This window comes from Neolamprologus brichardi, chromosome 2, assembly GCF_056152115.1.
Source record: "Neolamprologus brichardi isolate AB-2024 chromosome 2, ASM5615211v1, whole genome shotgun sequence".
In the NCBI taxonomy this organism is placed as follows: Eukaryota; Metazoa; Chordata; class Actinopteri; order Cichliformes; family Cichlidae; genus Neolamprologus; species Neolamprologus brichardi.
The window spans coordinates 2,184,854-2,204,315 of NC_142105.1; the positions used below are offsets into that span (position 1 = coordinate 2,184,854).

Consider the following 19,462-nt stretch of genomic DNA (forward strand, 5'->3'; position numbering starts at 1 on the left):
ATATGTTGATATGAAGATATCCGTCAACACAGCCAGTTGTGACCGATACCAACATAGGATTTGGATTTATATACTGAGATATAAACTCAGAGTTTTAGCCTGCAAAATCACAGAGAGAGTGGCTGCAGGTCAGTCTCCTCTGAAATGTTACAGGACTGTGATTTCATCAATATATTAATTGATACAAAAAAAGGTGAAAGAGTGGTAGTCTGTCCCAAGACCTCGTATCTTATTATTAGGGTTTAATAATGTTATTATTGCTATCCTACACTAAAAGGTCATTGATGGTTCTTGATCAGCCGTTGGCAATTAATTTTCCCAAATGGCCACATGAGAAACTGGGACTGTTGTGGAGGGCCATAACTTTCCCAGTAACCAGTCAGTCAATCTGGATAGTATACAGTATATTTGTGGGTTACAAAGATTAGTTTCATTGCTCTACTAATAGACGTGCATTGAGCCAGCATGTGCAGTACAAGGACCTGAACCTGAATAGATTTCAGCTCTTATTAAATGTGTCTTTTGCTTTTTAAATTGTTCTTTCCAGCAAGTTTAGTTTTCTGGTGTTTGTCCTGATGAGGACACTCTTCTTTTTTTCAGTTCAGTATAATGCATAAAAGAATCTTTCCATAAAATGGTAAAAATATATGTTTTGAGAGATTGTCTCCCATTTGCGGTTAGCGGTGTCATCTACAACAGATGGTGAACTATAAAACAACAAGAATCAATGTTCTACAGTTTGTTTTTAGTTCAAGCTCTTAAGTTGATATGAATTCATGGGTCTGGGCGTATGAAGCATATTTAAACATAATAAAACCATCGCCGGTGCCAATGTGAGAGCCAACCACTTTAATGCAGCGTGTAAGATTTTATGATGCTAACTGAAAGCATTTGGCGTCTTATAAAGCATCTGCTTTATCACCCTTATTGATGATAGTTTACAAAATGAACATCATGACCTCCAAATAGCGACTGAGACCATAAACTCATCAAGAGAGCAGAGGTCTGTCTTAACATAGAGCTCGTTTTGCAACAGGACTCGGCCCAAGTTTAAGGTAATCCCGCACTGGCTTCACTTTTCAGACCCTGAAGATACGTCCATCTTTTATATAAAGTTTATGGCCACCATGAATCATCTTGTAATGCCTGGGGGCACTGGTGCCAGGGTTTACAACCTCAGTCATGCTTTAGATTCAATTGTCTCCTTCAGCGAGGCTCTTAAACTCCGAGCTTTGTGCTTATTATTAATCCTTTTTTCATTACTTTTGTGTGTCACTTTTTAAATACATGCATTGTTTCTGAGTTGGTTGCTGCCTCTGTCTGCATCAGCCTGTAAGTGACAGAGAAAATGAAAACGATAGATCAAATAAAAGTCACATGGTGATAGCAAATAATTCAGGAACTGGATATTGTTAAGACTGACACCAATATTTGCTGATTCAAAAGGCTGATACATCAAATTATATATATATATATAATATAAGCTCCCGGGCTCTTTCGGTAAAGACTGGAGCACGCAACAGACTTTAACACACATTTCTGTGTCCTTCTCTTTCCAGATGGCAGCAGAAGAGGAGATCAAGGTGCTGAGGATCCAGCTCAGAGAGAAGGAGGAGCAGGTTCATCAGGCTGCTCAAGCTGGCCTGGATCTCCTCAACCAGCAGGTGGAGCTGCAGAACCGACTGGATGAACAAAGAGTAGAGATGACCAACGCCCTCGAGGTCCGCTCTTACACAAATAAAGAGAAAAGGCTCCAGTAAACTGCCACGAGCCCAATACAAAAGTCCTTGTTTTCCTAAGTTTCCCGCCCTGTTGGTCATCCAAACTAACCTCTCCACCTATCTTTGTCTGATGTGTGTGCCACAGGCTCTCGAGCAGGACAAGTACTCGCTGCAGAAGGAAGTGGAGCTGAAAACTCGGATGCTGGAATCGCTGCAGTCGGACTTTGACTGTGTGAAGAATCAGCAGAAACGGCACCTTCAAGAACAACAAGAACATCTGGAGAGGGCTCATAGCATGGCACTCAGTGAGCTTCACAACAAGGTACAACAGCACCTGGTCTCCTCTGGTATGAGGCCTGTACTAATAATAATAATAATAATAATACATTTTATTTAAAAATAGCGCCTTTCAAAGCACCCAAGGACACTGTACAACAGATAAAAACACAAAAACTGGAAATATACACAATAATAAGAATAACAGATAAAAGTTAAGAGCATACAGAGGTTTAAACAAAAACAATTTTAAACAGATGAGTTTTGAGGGTGGACTTAAAAAGAGGGAATGAACTAATATTTCTGAGGTCAGGGGGCAAAGTCGAGGGGCAGAGCAACTAAAAGCCCCGCCCCCCATTGTGATCAGACGAGCAGAAGGAACAGAGAGAGAAAGATGAAGATCTGAGGCACCGCTGAGTGAAATCAGGGATAGGGAGCTCTGCTAAATGTGTATCTATGTGAGTTATGAGGTTAAATGCACGATGGTATCTTACACCAGTAAAAGCCCCAATTCTTGAGTGGCTGTTAGAGCAGTAAAGTGAGATACTTGTTGAGGTGTAGCACGCTGTCACTGCCTTCATTGTTTTTGGGGCTGGAAACATGATTCAGAGAATCTGGTCCATATTGAAATGATGGAGTTACACAGTTGCTGCAGATTTGTTGGCTGTACATACAGATGCAAATATCCCACTCCACCACATCTGTATGAGTACAGTGACTGTCCTGTTGTGGAAACCAGCTTGACATGAATTAAGCTTTGCATTATGCTGTGCATTACACTGCTGGAAGCAGACATGGAGACACTGTGGTCATAAAGGGTCATGGTCAGCAACAATACTCAGATATGCTGCAGGATTCAAACGATGCTCAGGTAGTGCTAATGTGCTCAGAGTGAACCAAGAAAATGTCCCTCACAGCCTGACTGGTCCACGGCAGGATGGATCCACGCTGTCATGTTTTCCAACCTGTGATTGTGGTTTTTGCCGTCTCAGATCCTGAGGTTGCAGTCTTCTCTAGAAGAGTCCCAGCTGAATGAAAAACAGCTGAAACATAAGCTGGAAATGCAGACCGAGACGCTGAATAACAAGACGGAGGAGCTGCGAGCTCTAAACGAACACACACAGAGTTCCATGACGTCGGAAATGATAGAGGTGCAGATGAAGATCACAGAGCTGGAGAACGTCAAAGTGAGTGACTTCTACAGACGGCTCGTTCTCACAGCGACAGTGTGATAATAGCTCCAGAGCTGAGCTGCTATGTTAAGCTGTTCACAGAAAGGCTTGTGCATCTGACAAGCTGCTTAGTTTTTCCAGATGTTTTTGGTCCTTTGAGCACCACAAAGCATCCATGTCAACCAACCAGGTCAACTAAATGAGAAGTACCGAGATGAATAAAAATCATGAGAAGAGGAGGTGTTGTGAAGTGGGTGTTGAATCAGCGTGTGGTGTAATCTGTTTCTGTCTGCCAGGTGGAGCTGGAGCAGGCGCTGCAGGAGTCACAGTACAAGGAGCAGCAGCTGCAACTGAGCAACAGCAGCCTGCAGCGGCAGCTGGAGCGAATCACAGAAGAAAAGGAGGAAAGGGAGAAAGAAGCGGTGTCCTGGTTCAATGCATTAGAGGTAAACATGTTAGTCTGCTGTTCTCTGTGTTGTGCAGTCACACCAGGGGTGTTCTTAAATAAGCACTTTCACTAATCTCAAAATAGATTAACAATATAATCTAAAAATATTAATGGAACGATTGAAATTAGGCAAGTAGGAGATGATATTTTTACTCAGTTGTATATAGCATTTGTATTCTATTTTTATCTTATTGTATATTTTATTCTACTGTATATAGTATTTTATTTTATTGTATTCTGTACAGTTGTGTACTGTATTTATTCTTATTGTATTCTAATTTTTGCTTCATAACTTTTGCACTGTCCACTTCCTGCTGTGACAAAACAAATTTCCCACGTGTGGGATTAATAAAGGTTATCTTATCTTATATTGTGCATTTGATGAAGCTCGTACTTGCTGCTTGGTTGGTTGTATCCGACTGTGCTGCAGTCACGTCCTGTGATAGTCTAATCAGGGCAAAGTTGATAATACAATCCAATTTTGAATTCTTAGAGAAGCGTTTAGTTTCACACAGTAAGCATTTCCACAGACTGTCGCTTCAGTCTTCGTCTTTCTCTCTGTAATGACAGAAATCTCGTGAGGCCAACAGGGATCTGCAGATCGAGTTGGATCAGGTTCTTCAGCAGGCCCAGGATCCAAACAGCAAAGGGAACTCGCTGTTTGCTGAGGTGTGTCACACTTTCCTTTGACAGCAGGTCTCTGTAAGTCCAGAGTTGTGCTCCTGAGAACTCGATCTTGAATCGAACCTGAAACCTCAGTAAACGGCTCCATGTCGTGTTGCAGCTGGAGGACAAGCGGGCTGAGATGGAGAGGCAGCTCATCAGTGTGAAGGTCCAGTATCAGTCGCTGCAGAAAATACACGCCTTTAGCAAACAGCAGATGCAGCGCTTGAAGGTAGCGTGCGATAGCTCATCTGGTCGGTCGCCGTTTTGTAACTGGTTGGTGGTTGGCTGACAGTACGGATGTGCGTGTTTGGTGCAGGTGCAGATAGCCACTCTGATGCAGCTGCAGGGCTCCAGGGCTGACCCTGCTCAGCTGGAGAGACTGCAGTCCATGCTGTCGGAGAAAAATGGAGAGATCCAGAATCTGATGACTAAACTGCAGCGACTGGAGAAGGTGGAGGTGAGAACGTAACAGTCAGTGCAGTTTGTAGAACGACTTCACGTTCAGAAAGTGTGTGCGCTCGTGCGAGAGTAACACCTGCCCTGTTCCACAGACAATTACACAAAATGCTTTTAAAGCAGAGTTACTTCACGTTCGTCCTACTTACTGGAAAAAAACTTTCCCAGCAGACGACTGAGAGGCGCTAGCATAGCATTTATAAATTAGAGCTGGATATTAACAAGTCCAAAATCTACAGGAAACTACAGGCTCAGATAGAGCTACGTCTCTAACAAATGGGATGTTTTCTGCTTTAACAGGAGCTCGGCTAAGCCTCTCACATAACATGAACTTGTGCTGTTTTACTTATGAGATAATGCTACACCCTGCTCTCCTAGATTCGGACACACAGTCACATGTGGTTTTTCCGTGTGTAGATGTTGTTGAAGTCTCAGCCGGCTAATCCGGCTCCAGCCGCTGATGGAGATGGCCAGGATGAAACATACTACACCGACCTGCTCAAAATGAAGCTCAGCAACGCTGTGTGAGTTTGGCTGTTTTCTGGCCTTTTGCTTGACCATCTACAGGTTTCCTAGAAATATAATGATCTGAATAAAAGAATGAAATTGTCAGTTGGCCTTTCTCGCCATCAAAATGAGTCTGGATCCATATTTTGGGACAGATGTATCCATAAATGTCTGATTATTGACTCGTTAGAACAGCATAAAATCTTGGTTCACTTTGATGGTAAATGGACTGATTCTCATACAGTGATTATTCTGCTCTACTTGAACACTGAAAGTGCTTTAAAGAAAGGTCAGTGAAACAATGTTAAACCATTTATCTTTAATTTGAGATGTTCAGGTTGACACAATGAGAAAGGGTGAAAATACATTACAGGTAAATTTATGTGAAGAAGCCAGTGCTTTGAGCCCCATTCATCTGGAGACAACTTGAAGTCATGCTCCACCACCTTATAGACGGTACTTGGGGTGCTTAATGTAACAGTGTTGTTGGACTTGGATGAAAGTGGGAAAACGGCCACAGTAATTAGGTTCAGACATTAGAATAGAAGTAGAATCACTGTGCGGTTGAAGAAACCATTGCAGAACAAAAGAGGTTTTATCCATTTATAACAGATTTCTCTGTCTTTCGATCTTCATGCAGGAAGTCTGGGTCAGGTGACGGTTTTCTTGGTTTCATGGATCAGTGTTTGTAATTCTAAAACACATATATTTATCTGCACTGGGAAGATTTGATATTATCAGGATAAAAAATAAACTGTTACTGTAACAAAGAAGTTTAGACTTCAGTTATTTCATCTACATATTTAACTTTGGCTTCAAATAGGTTCAATATATGTCGTGTGTGTGTGTGTTTGTGTGTGTTTCTTAGTAAGGATGCAGAGCGTCTGCGAGAGGAGCTTTCTCTTCAGAGGATGAAGTCTTTGTCAGAGAGTCAGAGAGCTCTGGAGCTGGAGAGGAAACTCTTCACATCTGAGCGTTTGCTCAAACAGGTAACAGGCTGCTCTGACTGCAGCACTTCCTGTGTTAGCATCTCTTACAAGTGCCGTTTAAAACGTTTGCAGTCTTCTGTTCCATTATGGTCACTGATAACAGAATCCCTCATCCCACACTTATCTAGTTGTGCTGGCACCTTTGTGGCTCCTATTGCGCTACAAAGCAGATGGAAGCACAAGAGGTAGTGTTTTACCTCTAGGTAGTGTTTTCTGTGGAAATCTTAAGTAATTATAAAATTACATCTAAAAAAGTAACAATACTAAAATAACTTTATGGTTTTACAGTAATCGTGTAGCTCTAGTTGGTGTATGTACTTGGTTTGTTTCTTCTACGGAGCTGTAAATTGGAGCCCCCATGATGGGATTTTTGTGAAGAATGTGGACTATTGTATCTGCGGTGATCTTATATTGGCTATTTGATTGGATATTTCCATTTCCTGCTGCAGGCTCAGAGTGACAAGATCAAGTTACAGTTGCGAGTAGAGGAGCTCCAACACAAATATGAGCCAAAAGGTATGTAGCATAGCGCGCCCGCTCTGTACACATGCACATGTGCACATGCGCCGGGGTTGTTGCAGCTCTGTAACTGTGCTGCCACCTGCAGAGGCAAAGAAGAATCTCATCCAGAAGAGAAAGAAAGAGAAACTTCCTGTTGACATCACACCTTCCGTGGAGGAGGCACCGCTGGACCGGACCAAGGAGGCCGTTGCTGCGGTGACAGATACAGCTGACCCCGAGGCTGACATGCGTCCTCCACTGAGCTCCTCAGCAGGTGTTTCAGAGGCGGAGCCACGGCCTGCAAAGTGTGTGAAGATCAGTGAAAACGAAGCTAGTGTAATTCCCAACCCCAGGTATGGACTAACAGCAGGGATCTGTACGACCAACTAGGTTCTTGGGATTTTAGCGTTGGCTTTAACCCTGACCTTGCAGAGACGCCAAGGTAGTTTACTTCTTACTTGGTTCACATGACTGTACATAAATTTCTGTCCACACGTTGGAGCTAAGGCATAAATACAGGTGATTTTTCTGTTTAGGGGAATATTAGTAACATTTTATCTGTATTTGTTAAACTGGAAGGATTTCATGAGTTTTAATCTTTGGTTTTGAAAAGTTGAGGCATTGATCTCTGTAATATCTCTGCTCCTCGTGATGATGATGATGATGGGGGTGATTGTGATAGGCAGTTTGATTCTAGTCCACAGTGTGATCTTTGAGTGGAAAATTTAATGTTTCTTGGTTGTGTTTTGTTTTGTTTTTCCAGTAGAATTTGTAGTCATTGAATAAATCAGTTGTTTTGTAGGTGTTACTGGAAACACTGATAGTTGGTACAGGAGAGAATGTTTGTCTCCACTGTTGCAATTTGGCCAATAAAAAAGGCCTTCGATAGCAGAGCATGACTTTTGTCTTCCACTCTTCACCCCCGACCGCTCATGGCAGATGGCCCCCCACCCCCACCCCTCCGGAGCCTGGTTCTGATGGAGGTTTCTTCCTGTTAAAAGGGAGTTTTTCCTTTCCACTGTCCCAAAGTGCTTGCTCACAGGGGTTCATATGATTGTTGGGGTTCCTCTGTTTTCTCTGTTGTCTCTACCTTACAATCTAAAGCATTGTGAGGCAACTGTTGTGATTTGGTGCTATATAAATAAATGTTTAATGTTGGGAGGGAAGAATTTTGAGCTGTAGAAGCTCCGGCATCCTTAGAGTTACTGCGAAGTTGGTTTATTCTAATTTGTGACAGTGGGTCTACTAACTAATAATAAAGCATCAGGCCTTTTTTCCCTGTGAATTGTTGTGTTCCTTTAATTTTATGGTTTTGTCATATTGCTCAAAGAAAATTGCAAATATTTTAAAGTGTTTAGTGTTTTTCTGAATCAATGAAAGAATGAATGATTTGCCAAAATCATATTTGAAGCTGAGTGCTGAAGAGAAAGGTCCTGTTTACTTTGTCAAATGCTTTTTCTTCTAATGACACTAATAAGCTTGTTTAAAAATAAATAGTCTCAGCGCAACTTTAGTCCTGTTTTGTCACATAGTGTTGTTGACTAAGTACAGATGAAAACTGTAAGATCAGGAGCCGAATGAGCAGTAACTGAATTTTTTTGTTGTTCTCAGCTCTCCTTCAGCTGACTGTAAGGAGAAAGTGATGGAGGAGAACCAGCAGCAGAATAAACGAGAGGAGAGGAGAAAGAAACAGAAAGCAGTGGAGATGATCCATGTCAGTTCTAACAGCAGCATGGAGAACCAGTGCGCTCAGCAGTAGGACTCACCAGGCCTGGACTGCACACTGTCACATGTGGACATGTATATGATGCTGCTGTCATTTCTAATAGTCTTTAAAATAAAACAACTTCTGTTCTTATAAATAACATATTTGTTCTACAATTGTACCCACACATTTAAATCTATTAAAATGTTTCCAACATCCTGTATATTCATTTTTTCAATTATTTCTTGTTACATTCTGTGATATGCAACATATATCGTTAATACATCAAGTGCAGTAAGTATACATACGTTTCATATAAATATACTCTATAACTTTCTTATTTTCTCTAGCCCACATAATTAAACATTTCAGTTACATAAAACATGTGAATTTTGTTTGTACTGTATAGCCTGTATAATAAATATGTATAAAATATGCCACCTCCGACAACAGCTGCTGTATCCTGTTTATTTGAATATATAACACGCTACACCAGCAGGGGGCAGCAGCGGGAGGTTTGTGTACTGTACCGCAGCTCAAAGAAGAGAAGCTGTACGTGGACCAATGAGAATCGAGGGAAAAGTAGCAGAAGCTTTCGGATGTCTGCGGGAACTGTCAGAACAGGTGAAGGCATCGCTTCGGTTTCACAGCTGCTTTACTGTCGCTGGGACTGGTGAGTGTTTGCTAACCTAAACGCTGTCGCCATCATGGAGCAGTCCTTGGTCGCAGCTTTTCTGGTTCCTCGGGATTTGGGGACTCTTAGCTGCCAGCTGTTATGGCGTTACTTACGTGCTCATTGCGTCGCCTAGAGATGCAAACGTGTAGAGCTATCATTGTGTTACTTTTTTGGTAGCCAATCTGTAAAGACGCTCACAGCCCGGTGAGTCACGCCAGCCTCTATTCAACATCTTGACTTTTTAAATCGACATATTTCTCAAAGCAGATTATCACCAGAGACTGAACAAAAAGTAGTTTATTCCCATTTTTTGGTTAAAACATGAGATTAGAGAGTGGAGTTTTGCCTAGGGCTGGAGAACAATAATAATGACCAGTGGTGTAGTGGTTAACCCTCCTCGTAAAGCTCATGCAGCACCTGAAGGTAGCTATAATTCTGACACGCCATGCTGTGTATTCCAGTCACCATGAAGCTGATATCCTTTCATGTCGGGGGAACCTCCTTCATCCTGGCCGTCCTCTTGGTGCTGCATTGCTGTCACATAGCCAGCATTCTTGGCCACAAGGTAGGTTAAACCTTTTGCTCTGATAAGGTGTTTAAAGCTCTCAGATGTTCTCCAGCATGTCATTTAGTTTCGCTGCACCTGTGATAAGATGGATTTGGCAGCAGTGATGGGTGGGAAAGAGCTGCTGATCAAAGCCTGGCTGTAGGCAAACTGAAGACTCATGAGAACATCCACGCGTGTTTCAGCTGCAGCTGGAATTAGTGGTGTGATAAAAGCTGTTACCTTTTAACCGAGGTAACTCTCACTGGTAACCAGTGTTGGTCAAGTTACTTGAAAAAAGTAATCGTTAACTAATTACTGATTACTTCCCCCAAAAAGTAATCCCGTTACTTTACTGATTACTTATTTTCAAAAGTAATTAGTTACTTAGTTACTTTTTAAAAACACGATTTACAACCTGAATAGGTGATAAAGTGATAGATCTTTCAGCCCAATTCTACTTTTTCTGCATAATCCATCATACAAAATGTAATCAAATGGCAAAGTAATCGGATTACAGTAACGCTACTGCCCATCTCTGCTGGTAACAAATGAAGACATCAGTGTTTTTATGGCAGTACACCATAAATGACAGTATCTTGTACCGGGACTCATGCAAAGAATAAAAATTAATGGCTGCAAATCAGCAGAATTGGTCTCCTTGTTTTACATGCTCGAAGCCATCATGCCTTTTGTTCTGTGCACTGTCGCTTCTCAAGAGGAGTGTGACTCATAGTCTAAAGGGGCTTTGCATGATCAGTAACACTAAAGAAAAGAAAGGCGCTGTATAAATGCTGTTATATTTCCATGAAGTTAATTAGCCTCTTAGAGAGAACTTGGAGTGTTAGAGCTGGAGTGCTCGTATGCTGATGTAGGAGCTATGAAGTAAAAATAAAAAACAGCAGCAGTTTAATAATCAAGCACCATCAAAAATTACATCTGAGTTTGAATGAAACCCAAAGAAAGGTGTTTGTCATTAAACCAGGGAGGTGTCTAAAATTCTTCCCATGTTTCTCTTTGTGCAGTCTGGAGGCGATTTAATCGTGGTGGAAAACACAGAACATGAGGCTGTAAACGGTGAAGAGGAAGATGTGGCAGTAGATGATGTGGAAGATGATGAAGGAGATTTAGACGTTGTCCAGCCCAGTGAGCAGTGGCAGACACTTAAACCAGGTAATGCCCTCAGTGTTTTCCTTCACAAGGCTTTTTCTCTGGTTCTGTCCTAAGATAAATACAACTTTGTGTATGATCTAATGCTTCAGATGAGGATAGACCTTATATAGATGAAGCCTCCATATGGAACTTATTTGATCCTCCTTTCATGTAACCTCACAAAGGTTGTTACATTTTCTCTATGCAAAATCATCATTTTAGTATCTGTGAAGTTTAATCGTACCAACACAGTTATTGTGATAGCCAGTATTTTGTTAAATAACCATTATTGATGCAACAATCAACAGTTATCCATGTTGCAGTTCCTTTGGTGGCTCCGGAAGGGAGTGAGTCCCAGTAACTGCAGCACTCTCCATGGATGTCCTGTTAAAACAGATGTTTAGTCTCTTACAAGCTCGTAACAAAGTGTTGTCAGGTTCACCCTTAAACCTAGCTGGTGTTTAGTCTAGACTCTAGACTCTAGAGTGAAAAGAAGTGAAAAAGCAGCCAGTGTACAAAGAGGCTTTGAAAGACTTTCAGAAAGCAGAAAATCTAAATGTAGCAAAATCTAACAGGAAGGGTGGTTCAAAACAATGAGTACTTCATTATAAAACTTCACATTAGAGTGTGACAGCGTGTAGTTGTTGTTATTTACAGACATGATTTGCTGCACATACTAAAGGCCTTTATGTGGGACCTTATATCACATATACACAGCTATCAGCCGACTCAAACACCATCAGTTTGTATTTGCATCCATTTTCTGCTGCTTCTGGGTTGCATCAATCTGGGAGCTCATGAGTTTCATAATATTCAGCAGTCGTATAATTATTTTGAGCAACTCTGTCTGTGCACACACAGGTCAGGCAGTGCCACAAGGTTCTCATGTGAGGCTGAATCTGCAAACAGGTGAGAGGGAGGTCAGACTGGGAGAAGAGCAGCTGAAATACTGGACAGAGGAGCACAGGTGGGGGTCCAGGCTAAAATTGCACCCAGTAGGGGGCAGTAGTAGGAAAAGATAAAATGGCTTTGCAGTAAAAGTGTACATTTGCAGGGAGGAAGAAGCGCTCCGGTCTTCCTTTAATCCCGATGAGCTGAAACGAGCCATGAAGAAGATAAGAGAGGACGGGAAGCTTGCAAGCAAGGACACAGAGCAGAAGGTAGCAGCACAAATGCCACTGTTGAACTTAAGCCTGATTACATGCTGGCAGCAGAAGCTTTAAGTGTCTCCACTGCTCGCTGTGCGCTTCTAGGACTCTGTGGCTTCTAAGTTTCGCACAATGGAGGAGTTGAAGAAAGACATGGCTCAGCTGGACCTGCTGCTGGAGACGGATGTTCAGGTACATCAGTGTTCTTGGATCTCATGTCTGATTGTGACGTGACTGTGAGCGAGCTGTTACTGTGAAACGTTTTGAGCTTCAGTCAAATGAAGCTTCTTGCATGTGTAGATAATGAGGCGTCTGCTGGAGCAGTTCAACAGCAGCAACTCAACTATCGAACAAAGACTGAGCATCCTGACGGAGCTCGAATATCTGGTGCATCAGGTAATACACACACGGGATGATGTTTCACACTATGGTGAATTTTCCCATCTCTAACCCTGCATGCATGCTTGTATGTGTGCTAGGTGGATAATGCTCAGACTCTGTGCTCCATGGGGGGCCTCCAGTTCATTTTAGAAGGTCTGAACAGCTCTGACTTCAGATTACAGGAAAGCTCTGCCTTTGTCCTGGGCTCTGCGTTAGCCAGGTATGATATTTAGACTTGATTAAGCTTGATTAGTCTGAGCTAGATGTTCCAGATATGCAGATATGTCACTTCTTGCTGTACGGTGGTGTCTATGATCACATCGAGCTTCTGTAGCTGTTTAAAATCAAAACAGGTGGTTTTACTTTTAAATACATTTTTGACTTTTCTCTACAAATTGTGCACAACATTATGTTTTGTTCTTGTTTACTATGTGACTGAATTGTAATGCAATAACCCTGTTTGTAATGACACTCCAACAGTGCTGCAGCTTATCAGATGAACTCGTATAATGTCACAGAACACTGGCTGCACAACATGTGCTACATCATGGTTTTGGGTTCTTTTTGGAAATAAACCAAATTTGAATTTTGAAAGCCAAGCAGCAACTTCGAGGCTTAGAAAAGTACCAAATAATAGTCAAATAAATAGTTGAATATAGGGCTGCCACAAACGATTATTTTGATAGTCGACTAGTCACCGATCGATTATTTTTGCGATTAGTCGACTAATCAGATCATCATCCATTGGACTTAAAACGTGCAGCTTATTGCACCAGCAGCATCTGCTCTTTTAAAACTATCATTAGCTTACAGCTTTAAGTGTTTAAGGTATGTGCTAACTAAAAATAAAGACAAGATGATAGTTTATTAAATTTTAATGAAATTTGCAGATTGTTTCGGTGAAGTTTAATAAACTCCTTGCTATCTAAAATATAACAGGACACCGGAGTAAATTCTCCAGCATCTCACACTTCTGATAATCAGCTGTGTGCTTGACGTTTATTCAGCTGTGTAAAAACTATAACTTTAATCTCAGCCAAACATTTTACTCAGGAACAAATAAAATACTTAAAAAGCCAAACAATAACATTTTTAAGTTGTCTAAGTGACTCATATATCATGTTTAACCTGAGTAGTGAAAGACGGCGGTGGGTTTGAAAACGCTTTGCCAGGAGTCCGGTGTTCTCACGGCTCTAATGAGCCTAGCCCCCGGCTAGCTATTGAGCTAGTGGGCAACAGAAGTCTCCGAAAACGTCGGAGCGCTTTTGAAAGTATGTGGTGTCTTGATAAACTGAGCAGATATTTGAGGTTTACACAGCTACATTCTCGCCTGAAAATATGTTAAACGTTTATTTTGTGACCCAGAAAGAATAATAAGAGTAATATTAAAACTAACTAGCTGCTGCCATTGTTGGAAACTGTTCTGGGCCGCGCGCTATGAATTCTGGGACAGAGCTACTTCTTCTTCTTCGGGGTAGTGATGGGTCGTTCGCGAACGAAATGGCTCTTAGAGCCGACTCTTTGAAGTGAACGACGCGAGCCGGCTCCTTATTGGGAGCCGTGAGGGTTTTTTTTTTTTTTCTTTCTCTCACCCTCTCTCTCGCCCTTTTTTCCGCTAAACTCCGCATGCGCGCCTGTACTTTGCGCTGGGCAGAGGGGGGAGGGGCGTTAGTTACACTTGCAGTAGCACAGGAACAGAGCCAGAGAGAAAGAGAGCGAGGGACAACAACGTCACATTAGAAAGGTATAGTAATCATCCACTATTTTCAGTTGCAGATGATAAAGGATTCAGAAATCATGCAGGCCCATATGACAGAGAATGTGCATCTTCTTTTTGTTTTAATATTTTAATTTATATTTAATTGTGTTGTGGTTTGCAGTGTTTTGTGTTGTTTCACGTTAAATTTGTTTAAAAGGAAAAAGCTGAAAATTTAAATAGTTAAAAGTTCAAAATGTAAATAGTTGTTTTTTGTATTATATGATTTATTTATTACATTTTATGTGGAGTGAATAAATAAAGTATATTTATGGTGGCCCTTAGAGACAAAGCACGTACAAACTCCAAAACACGTAAAAACTCAGAATCACGTACAAAAGACAACAGAAGTGCTCCAGGATGCTAGGCCGCAGTGTTGAGCTTTTGTTACCTAGTGGCTACACAAGCCAGGAAGTATCAACAACCGGATTTGGTGTGTGGTAGTAACAGGTAAATGAACTTTTTTTTAAAAATTATTTGAATAAATATGAGTGCCTGTGTATAAATACACAAACAATACACACATGCTTTCAATTGTGTAATTTAAGTGATCTAGTAGCTCTGCTTTGGAAGTTCAGTAAACGCTAGAAATGTGTTTTGGAGTTTGTACGTGCTTTGTCTCTAGGGGCCATATATAAACATATATAAATAAAACCACTTTTTTTTACATTAGTAATTCCTTTTCTGCATAATTTTTTATTATTGTTAATGATTAAATAATTAAAGCAACAAAACAACCTGAAGAGCCGAAAGAGCCGGCTCTTTTTAGTGAGCCGAGCCGGAAGAGCCGGATCTCTAAAAAGAGCCGGAAATCCCATCACTACTTCGGGGTTTAACGGCAGCTGGCATGCTTGTACATGCAGTGCTGCCATCTTCTGTTTCAGTCCGTTATTACACTCTTAAATCCTACTACTTATTCCTGCGTCTTTTGTGATCTTACAAAACTTCAAACGACGCGTCGACTATTAAATCAGTCGTCGACGGTTTTGATAGTCGACTAATCGTGACAGCCCTAATTGAATATGAGACTTTCTGTCTTGAAAGTCTCAAATCTCTTCTGAGCAAAACACTTGAGTTGAAAGCAAACACGACTGTCAGCGTTGTCACACTTTGTGTGTGTCCTACAGTAATCCAGCAGTTCAAGTTGAAGCCGTGGAGAACGGCGCTCTGCAGACACTGTTAACCACGCTGGCCACTGCTCAGCAACTCAGAGTCAAAAAAAAGGTAAGCACACCCACACAGCTTCCAGTTTATATTCAGAAAGTTGGAGACACGTTGCACAGAGAACTTGACAAAAGAAGGCAACTCGACTTGTTTAGGTTTGTGAAGATGATTCACCTCTCATCCAGGAAACTCTCAAGACTACCATGACTTGTAAGAATGAGAAGATCCGCAGACACACACACAGCTGAAGTGTTTGTGTGTGTGTGTGTTCGTTCTGTTTAGGTTCTGTTTGCAGTGGCTTCCCTCTTGCGTCACTTCCCCTATGCACAGCGTCACTTCCTGACACATGGCGGTCTGCAGGTCCTGTCAGAGCTGTTCAGGACTGACAACAGTGGGATTCTGCGTACACGTATCGTCACCATGTTATACGATATGATTACTGAGAAGGTACAGTAAGCGCACGCTCCTGCTCCTAGATTCCAAGCCCAGTGCAGTACTCCTCTTCAAATACAAGGTCTAAATGATCTGAATGATTAAAGTTGGTATCAGTAGAAGGTTGGGACTTTCTAGTGCCCAGCTCGTGGGATCATTCTCATGATCTCTCCTCTTCCAGGAGCTGATCTTCCAGAGAGGTCTGGACCCAGTACTGGACGCGGCCCATGATGAGCGGCGGCGTCAGTACTCTAAAGTGTCTTTGCAGGAGGAGCTGTTGGAGAAGGGCTGGTGCATTCTGGTCCCACAGCTCCTGGAGTCTTCAGAGAACGACTACAGAGAGAAGGTGCTTTCTTCTATTTTGCATTAATAGTTTAACAACTGTTTAAAAGAACTTGCCCTGAGAGTCGGTGCTGTTCTTTTGCAGGCTCTCCAGGCTTTGTTGGCAATGGCTCCAGTGTGTTTGGATGAGTACCGCTCAGATGGCTCTCTGCAGGCTTCTCTTCACTCTCTGAAGCAAGAGTACCAGGAAATGATCCAGTCAGAAATGATTCTAGGAGAAGAGAACAGCTACTTAGAGGAGATTGTAGAACTCATAGATGCACTGCAAGTGAAAATGAAATGATCAGAGGACAGCGCTTTTACATTTAATAAGAACATGGCGTACATCGAGGCGCTGCCACTTTCACTCTGCTGGGGTCAGACAGTCAATCGCAGAGCAGTGGACAAGGAACACAATTTTGAGGACATGACGAGCGAGCTGGAAGACGGATCTGCGATTGGTCAGCATGAACACAACCAACAAATACTTCATGTGTTGCCTAAAAATATTCTCCACACTTCTGAAGCTGTTCGTATTTGAGAGGTCACATCGAGAATGTTTTTGTGGATGATTTTACCATCAATAACGTTGCTTTTCTTCCAATCACTGTGGTGAGTGGGTGGGGTGGTGTAGTCCAGGTATGTGCACATACTGACTACACACACACCGCTAATCCCAAAGAACAGTGATCCCTGTTGCTGTGTGGAGTCTCTTCTGGTTGCCGTCACAAGTGAATGTGTCACAGAAGGAATTGGTTCACAGTGACGGTGGCACGGTGATGGCCACGTAGTCCCGCTGCACGTTTGAGAGGAAGCAAGAGCTGGGTCATGTGCTTTGAAGCAACGCCACTTTGCCAGGATGTAACTGGCTTCACTTACTCTAACATTAGACATCAGCTTAGGTTAAGTGCGCATGTTATGGGTGTTTAAGTCAGAGTTTCATGCAGAAGGCAGCGTTGGCAACGTCTGACTGATCACAAACGTGGATGTTTACTGGCAGCAGAGCGACGGATTTTATGAAGACCGTCAAGCAACAGCTGCAGCATCTGAATGTGGAATAGTGCTGTACATTACAGTATTAAACAACACTGTGTGATTGCATGTTCAAGGTTAACCCTTAAGTTGCTGTGCTTATCCCCAGATCCCTCTGTATGCCTCATGAAAACCAGCTCTTTGAGTTTTCTTTGGAAACGTGAGGGGACTGATGAGTATGTATGGTTGAAAATGAAATTGTAAAAATGTAAAAATTTAGAGTACATGCTAAAGTGAAAATGCATTAGTCCAAATTCCATTTTCAAACAGACTTTGACTACATGAGGATGTAAAAACTGTTTGACATTTAATTTTAAAGTCATGCCGCTCTGTATGGTGGACAGTGTCAATGATACTGTAACATGAACGAGTGTTGTTGGTGGCATACACACAGAAGGACATCGTCTGCTGTGCCAGGTGTAGCAGTCCAGCTCCTCTCTCCTCTAGGTCCCGACCTGAACCCACTGCACCACCCTTCCCTGCAGCAGAGCCACAGATGTATGTAACTTAGGCAACCTGACTTTCCATGTTCAAAACCAATATTCACATCCAATGGAAACACGTTTTTCATCTGTTTTAAAGTAAGAAAACAGGATTGTATTTGAAATTTTATTTTCTAAGACTAATATGTTCTACTCTATAGGTTACAGGACATTTAAGCGTCTGGTAATACAAGTTATTGCAGCTAACAAGAATGTGCTGCAAGTTGCAGCAGAATTTGGACAGATTTAGCTCTTTTGGGGGTGTGGTGGGTTTTGTAGTAATATTTTCACTCTGGACTGATAACTTCAAAAATATTCATGTGCTTATTTATTTGAAAAAGATGGTGTTCTGTTGATGTGTGTTCAAGAAAACAACTTATATCTCCACAATAAAAAATGAGTGTTTCCAGACAAAAATGTTCATTAAACTTTATTTTAGATTCTCTCTGCTGTATTTCAGTAAGTGTGCAGACACTGTAGATGCACACTTACTGCACGAATGGTTCATAATGTTAAACATAGAGAACATACAAATAATTTGTTTATAAAATCGAAATATTTGAAATTTGAAGACTTAGTGAAATTACAGACATTATTATTCATGTTCAAGGCAAAAAATAACACATTACCTCTTAAGTTACAAAGTTTGTTTGTATTGTGTTCAGGAAGTGGTGACAGTAGAAGGAAGTTTGACTTTAAGCATAAGTTTGCTAAGACCACACAAAGGCAAATGTGTCCGACAGTTAAAGGTATAAGAATATGGAATTCTCTTGAAGATAATCTCAAGAGTTGTACAAACATGCACCGTTTTAAAATGTGTTACACACTTAAAAGGATAAATCAGTATGAAGAACATGAAAGTAATTAGGGCTAAATGTGGAAGAAAAAAATTTTCATTGCCATTTAATGCTGTATATTGCTGATTATATTGATTTGTTGTTTAGTTTTGCATTGTTACATAAAGATACATGTTAGAGGTTTTTTTTGGGGGGGGTATTGGTGCCCTCTTGTAAGAATATTTGGATTGCAGATAGGGGGCAGGTGCTAACAAGAATTTATTCTTCCTGCTCCTTTTCACCCATGGGTGCAGTGTCATATTAATGGGAAGGAGGTTCTGTATGTAGGAAAAGAAACACTGTTAAACCATGTGTGAAATAAATAAAGAAATGAATGAATGTATTTGCAACCGTGCATGGGTACAAGATAGATTTTCAAGATTAATCTGGTAAAGAATGCAAATAGATCTCTTCTCTGTGTAATTCTGTGAATGGTACTTTGATCACTGTGTTGTCACATAGATCAGATTGTGCTGCCACCATGAGGTGGAAAGAGAAATGACATTTTAGTAATTGTGTGGATGCTTTAAGGCATCCACACTATTGTTTTCCTGTTTCTCTTTATTCTTTATTATTGTGTGGATGCTTTAAGGCATCCACACTATTGAGTTCCTGTTTCTCTTTATTCTTTATTGTGTGGATGCTTTAAGGCATCCACACTATTGTTTTCCTGTTTCTCTTTATTCTTTATTATTATTATTCTAGTTGCCACTTTTTGTACTTTTTTGGCACTTAACTACTTCCACAATTTTCAGCCGATTTTCACCGTTCAAATTTTAAACTATTCTGCTATTTCTGCTAATGATCGCTATGACTTTTGGTATTTTTTGCTATTATACTTTTTAAAATATTAAGCTTTTTTCCTTTAATTTGTCCCATTGAAATGAATGGAAAACTTCCGCAATTCTGCTAAAACTTGCTTGTTTTTGAAACTTAACTACTTCCTCATACTTTCACCTAGAACAACCATTCAAACTTTAAAATGTTCACAAATTATTGGGATATTCATGTATGATTCAGCTTTTTCATATCTGTTACCATTTTCATCTTATCCCTTTTCAAGTTTTGAGTTTCATCTTTGTGATTTTTCACAAAAT

At 41.1% G+C, this 19,462-nt stretch overlaps 2 protein-coding genes across 4 annotated transcripts in view; both read left to right on the forward strand.

Annotated features, from left to right (window-relative positions):
* spdl1 (spindle apparatus coiled-coil protein 1) overlaps nt 1-8,828 on the forward strand; it is a 21,701-nt gene extending 12,873 nt beyond the window's left edge. For all 3 annotated transcript variants that reach the window (XM_087846016.1, XM_087846022.1, XM_087846029.1), the window contains 12 exons: nt 1,560-1,721; nt 1,867-2,043; nt 2,990-3,184; nt 3,466-3,615; nt 4,188-4,286; nt 4,402-4,512; nt 4,600-4,740; nt 5,157-5,263; nt 6,115-6,235; nt 6,685-6,751; nt 6,843-7,089; nt 8,348-8,828. In XM_087846016.1, the coding sequence (XP_087702142.1) occupies nt 1,560-1,721; nt 1,867-2,043; nt 2,990-3,184; nt 3,466-3,615; nt 4,188-4,286; nt 4,402-4,512; nt 4,600-4,740; nt 5,157-5,263; nt 6,115-6,235; nt 6,685-6,751; nt 6,843-7,089; nt 8,348-8,495 (1,725 nt within the window). In that variant the 3' untranslated portion in view covers nt 8,496-8,828. The remainder of the gene's footprint in view (nt 1-1,559; nt 1,722-1,866; nt 2,044-2,989; nt 3,185-3,465; nt 3,616-4,187; nt 4,287-4,401; nt 4,513-4,599; nt 4,741-5,156; nt 5,264-6,114; nt 6,236-6,684; nt 6,752-6,842; nt 7,090-8,347) is intronic.
* A 14-nt stretch (nt 8,829-8,842) lies between these two features.
* sil1 (SIL1 nucleotide exchange factor) lies at nt 8,843-18,354 on the forward strand. Its single transcript, XM_006808748.3, has 12 exons — nt 8,843-9,114; nt 9,579-9,682; nt 10,687-10,834; nt 11,675-11,780; nt 11,868-11,973; nt 12,067-12,153; nt 12,262-12,357; nt 12,441-12,562; nt 15,226-15,322; nt 15,545-15,709; nt 15,876-16,040; nt 16,122-18,354. Exons 1-12 carry the CDS (start codon nt 9,006-9,008, stop codon nt 16,317-16,319), a joined length of 1,503 nt encoding a protein of 500 aa, XP_006808811.2. The 5' UTR covers nt 8,843-9,005; the 3' UTR covers nt 16,320-18,354.
* Nucleotides 18,355-19,462: the final 1,108 nt, after the last annotated feature.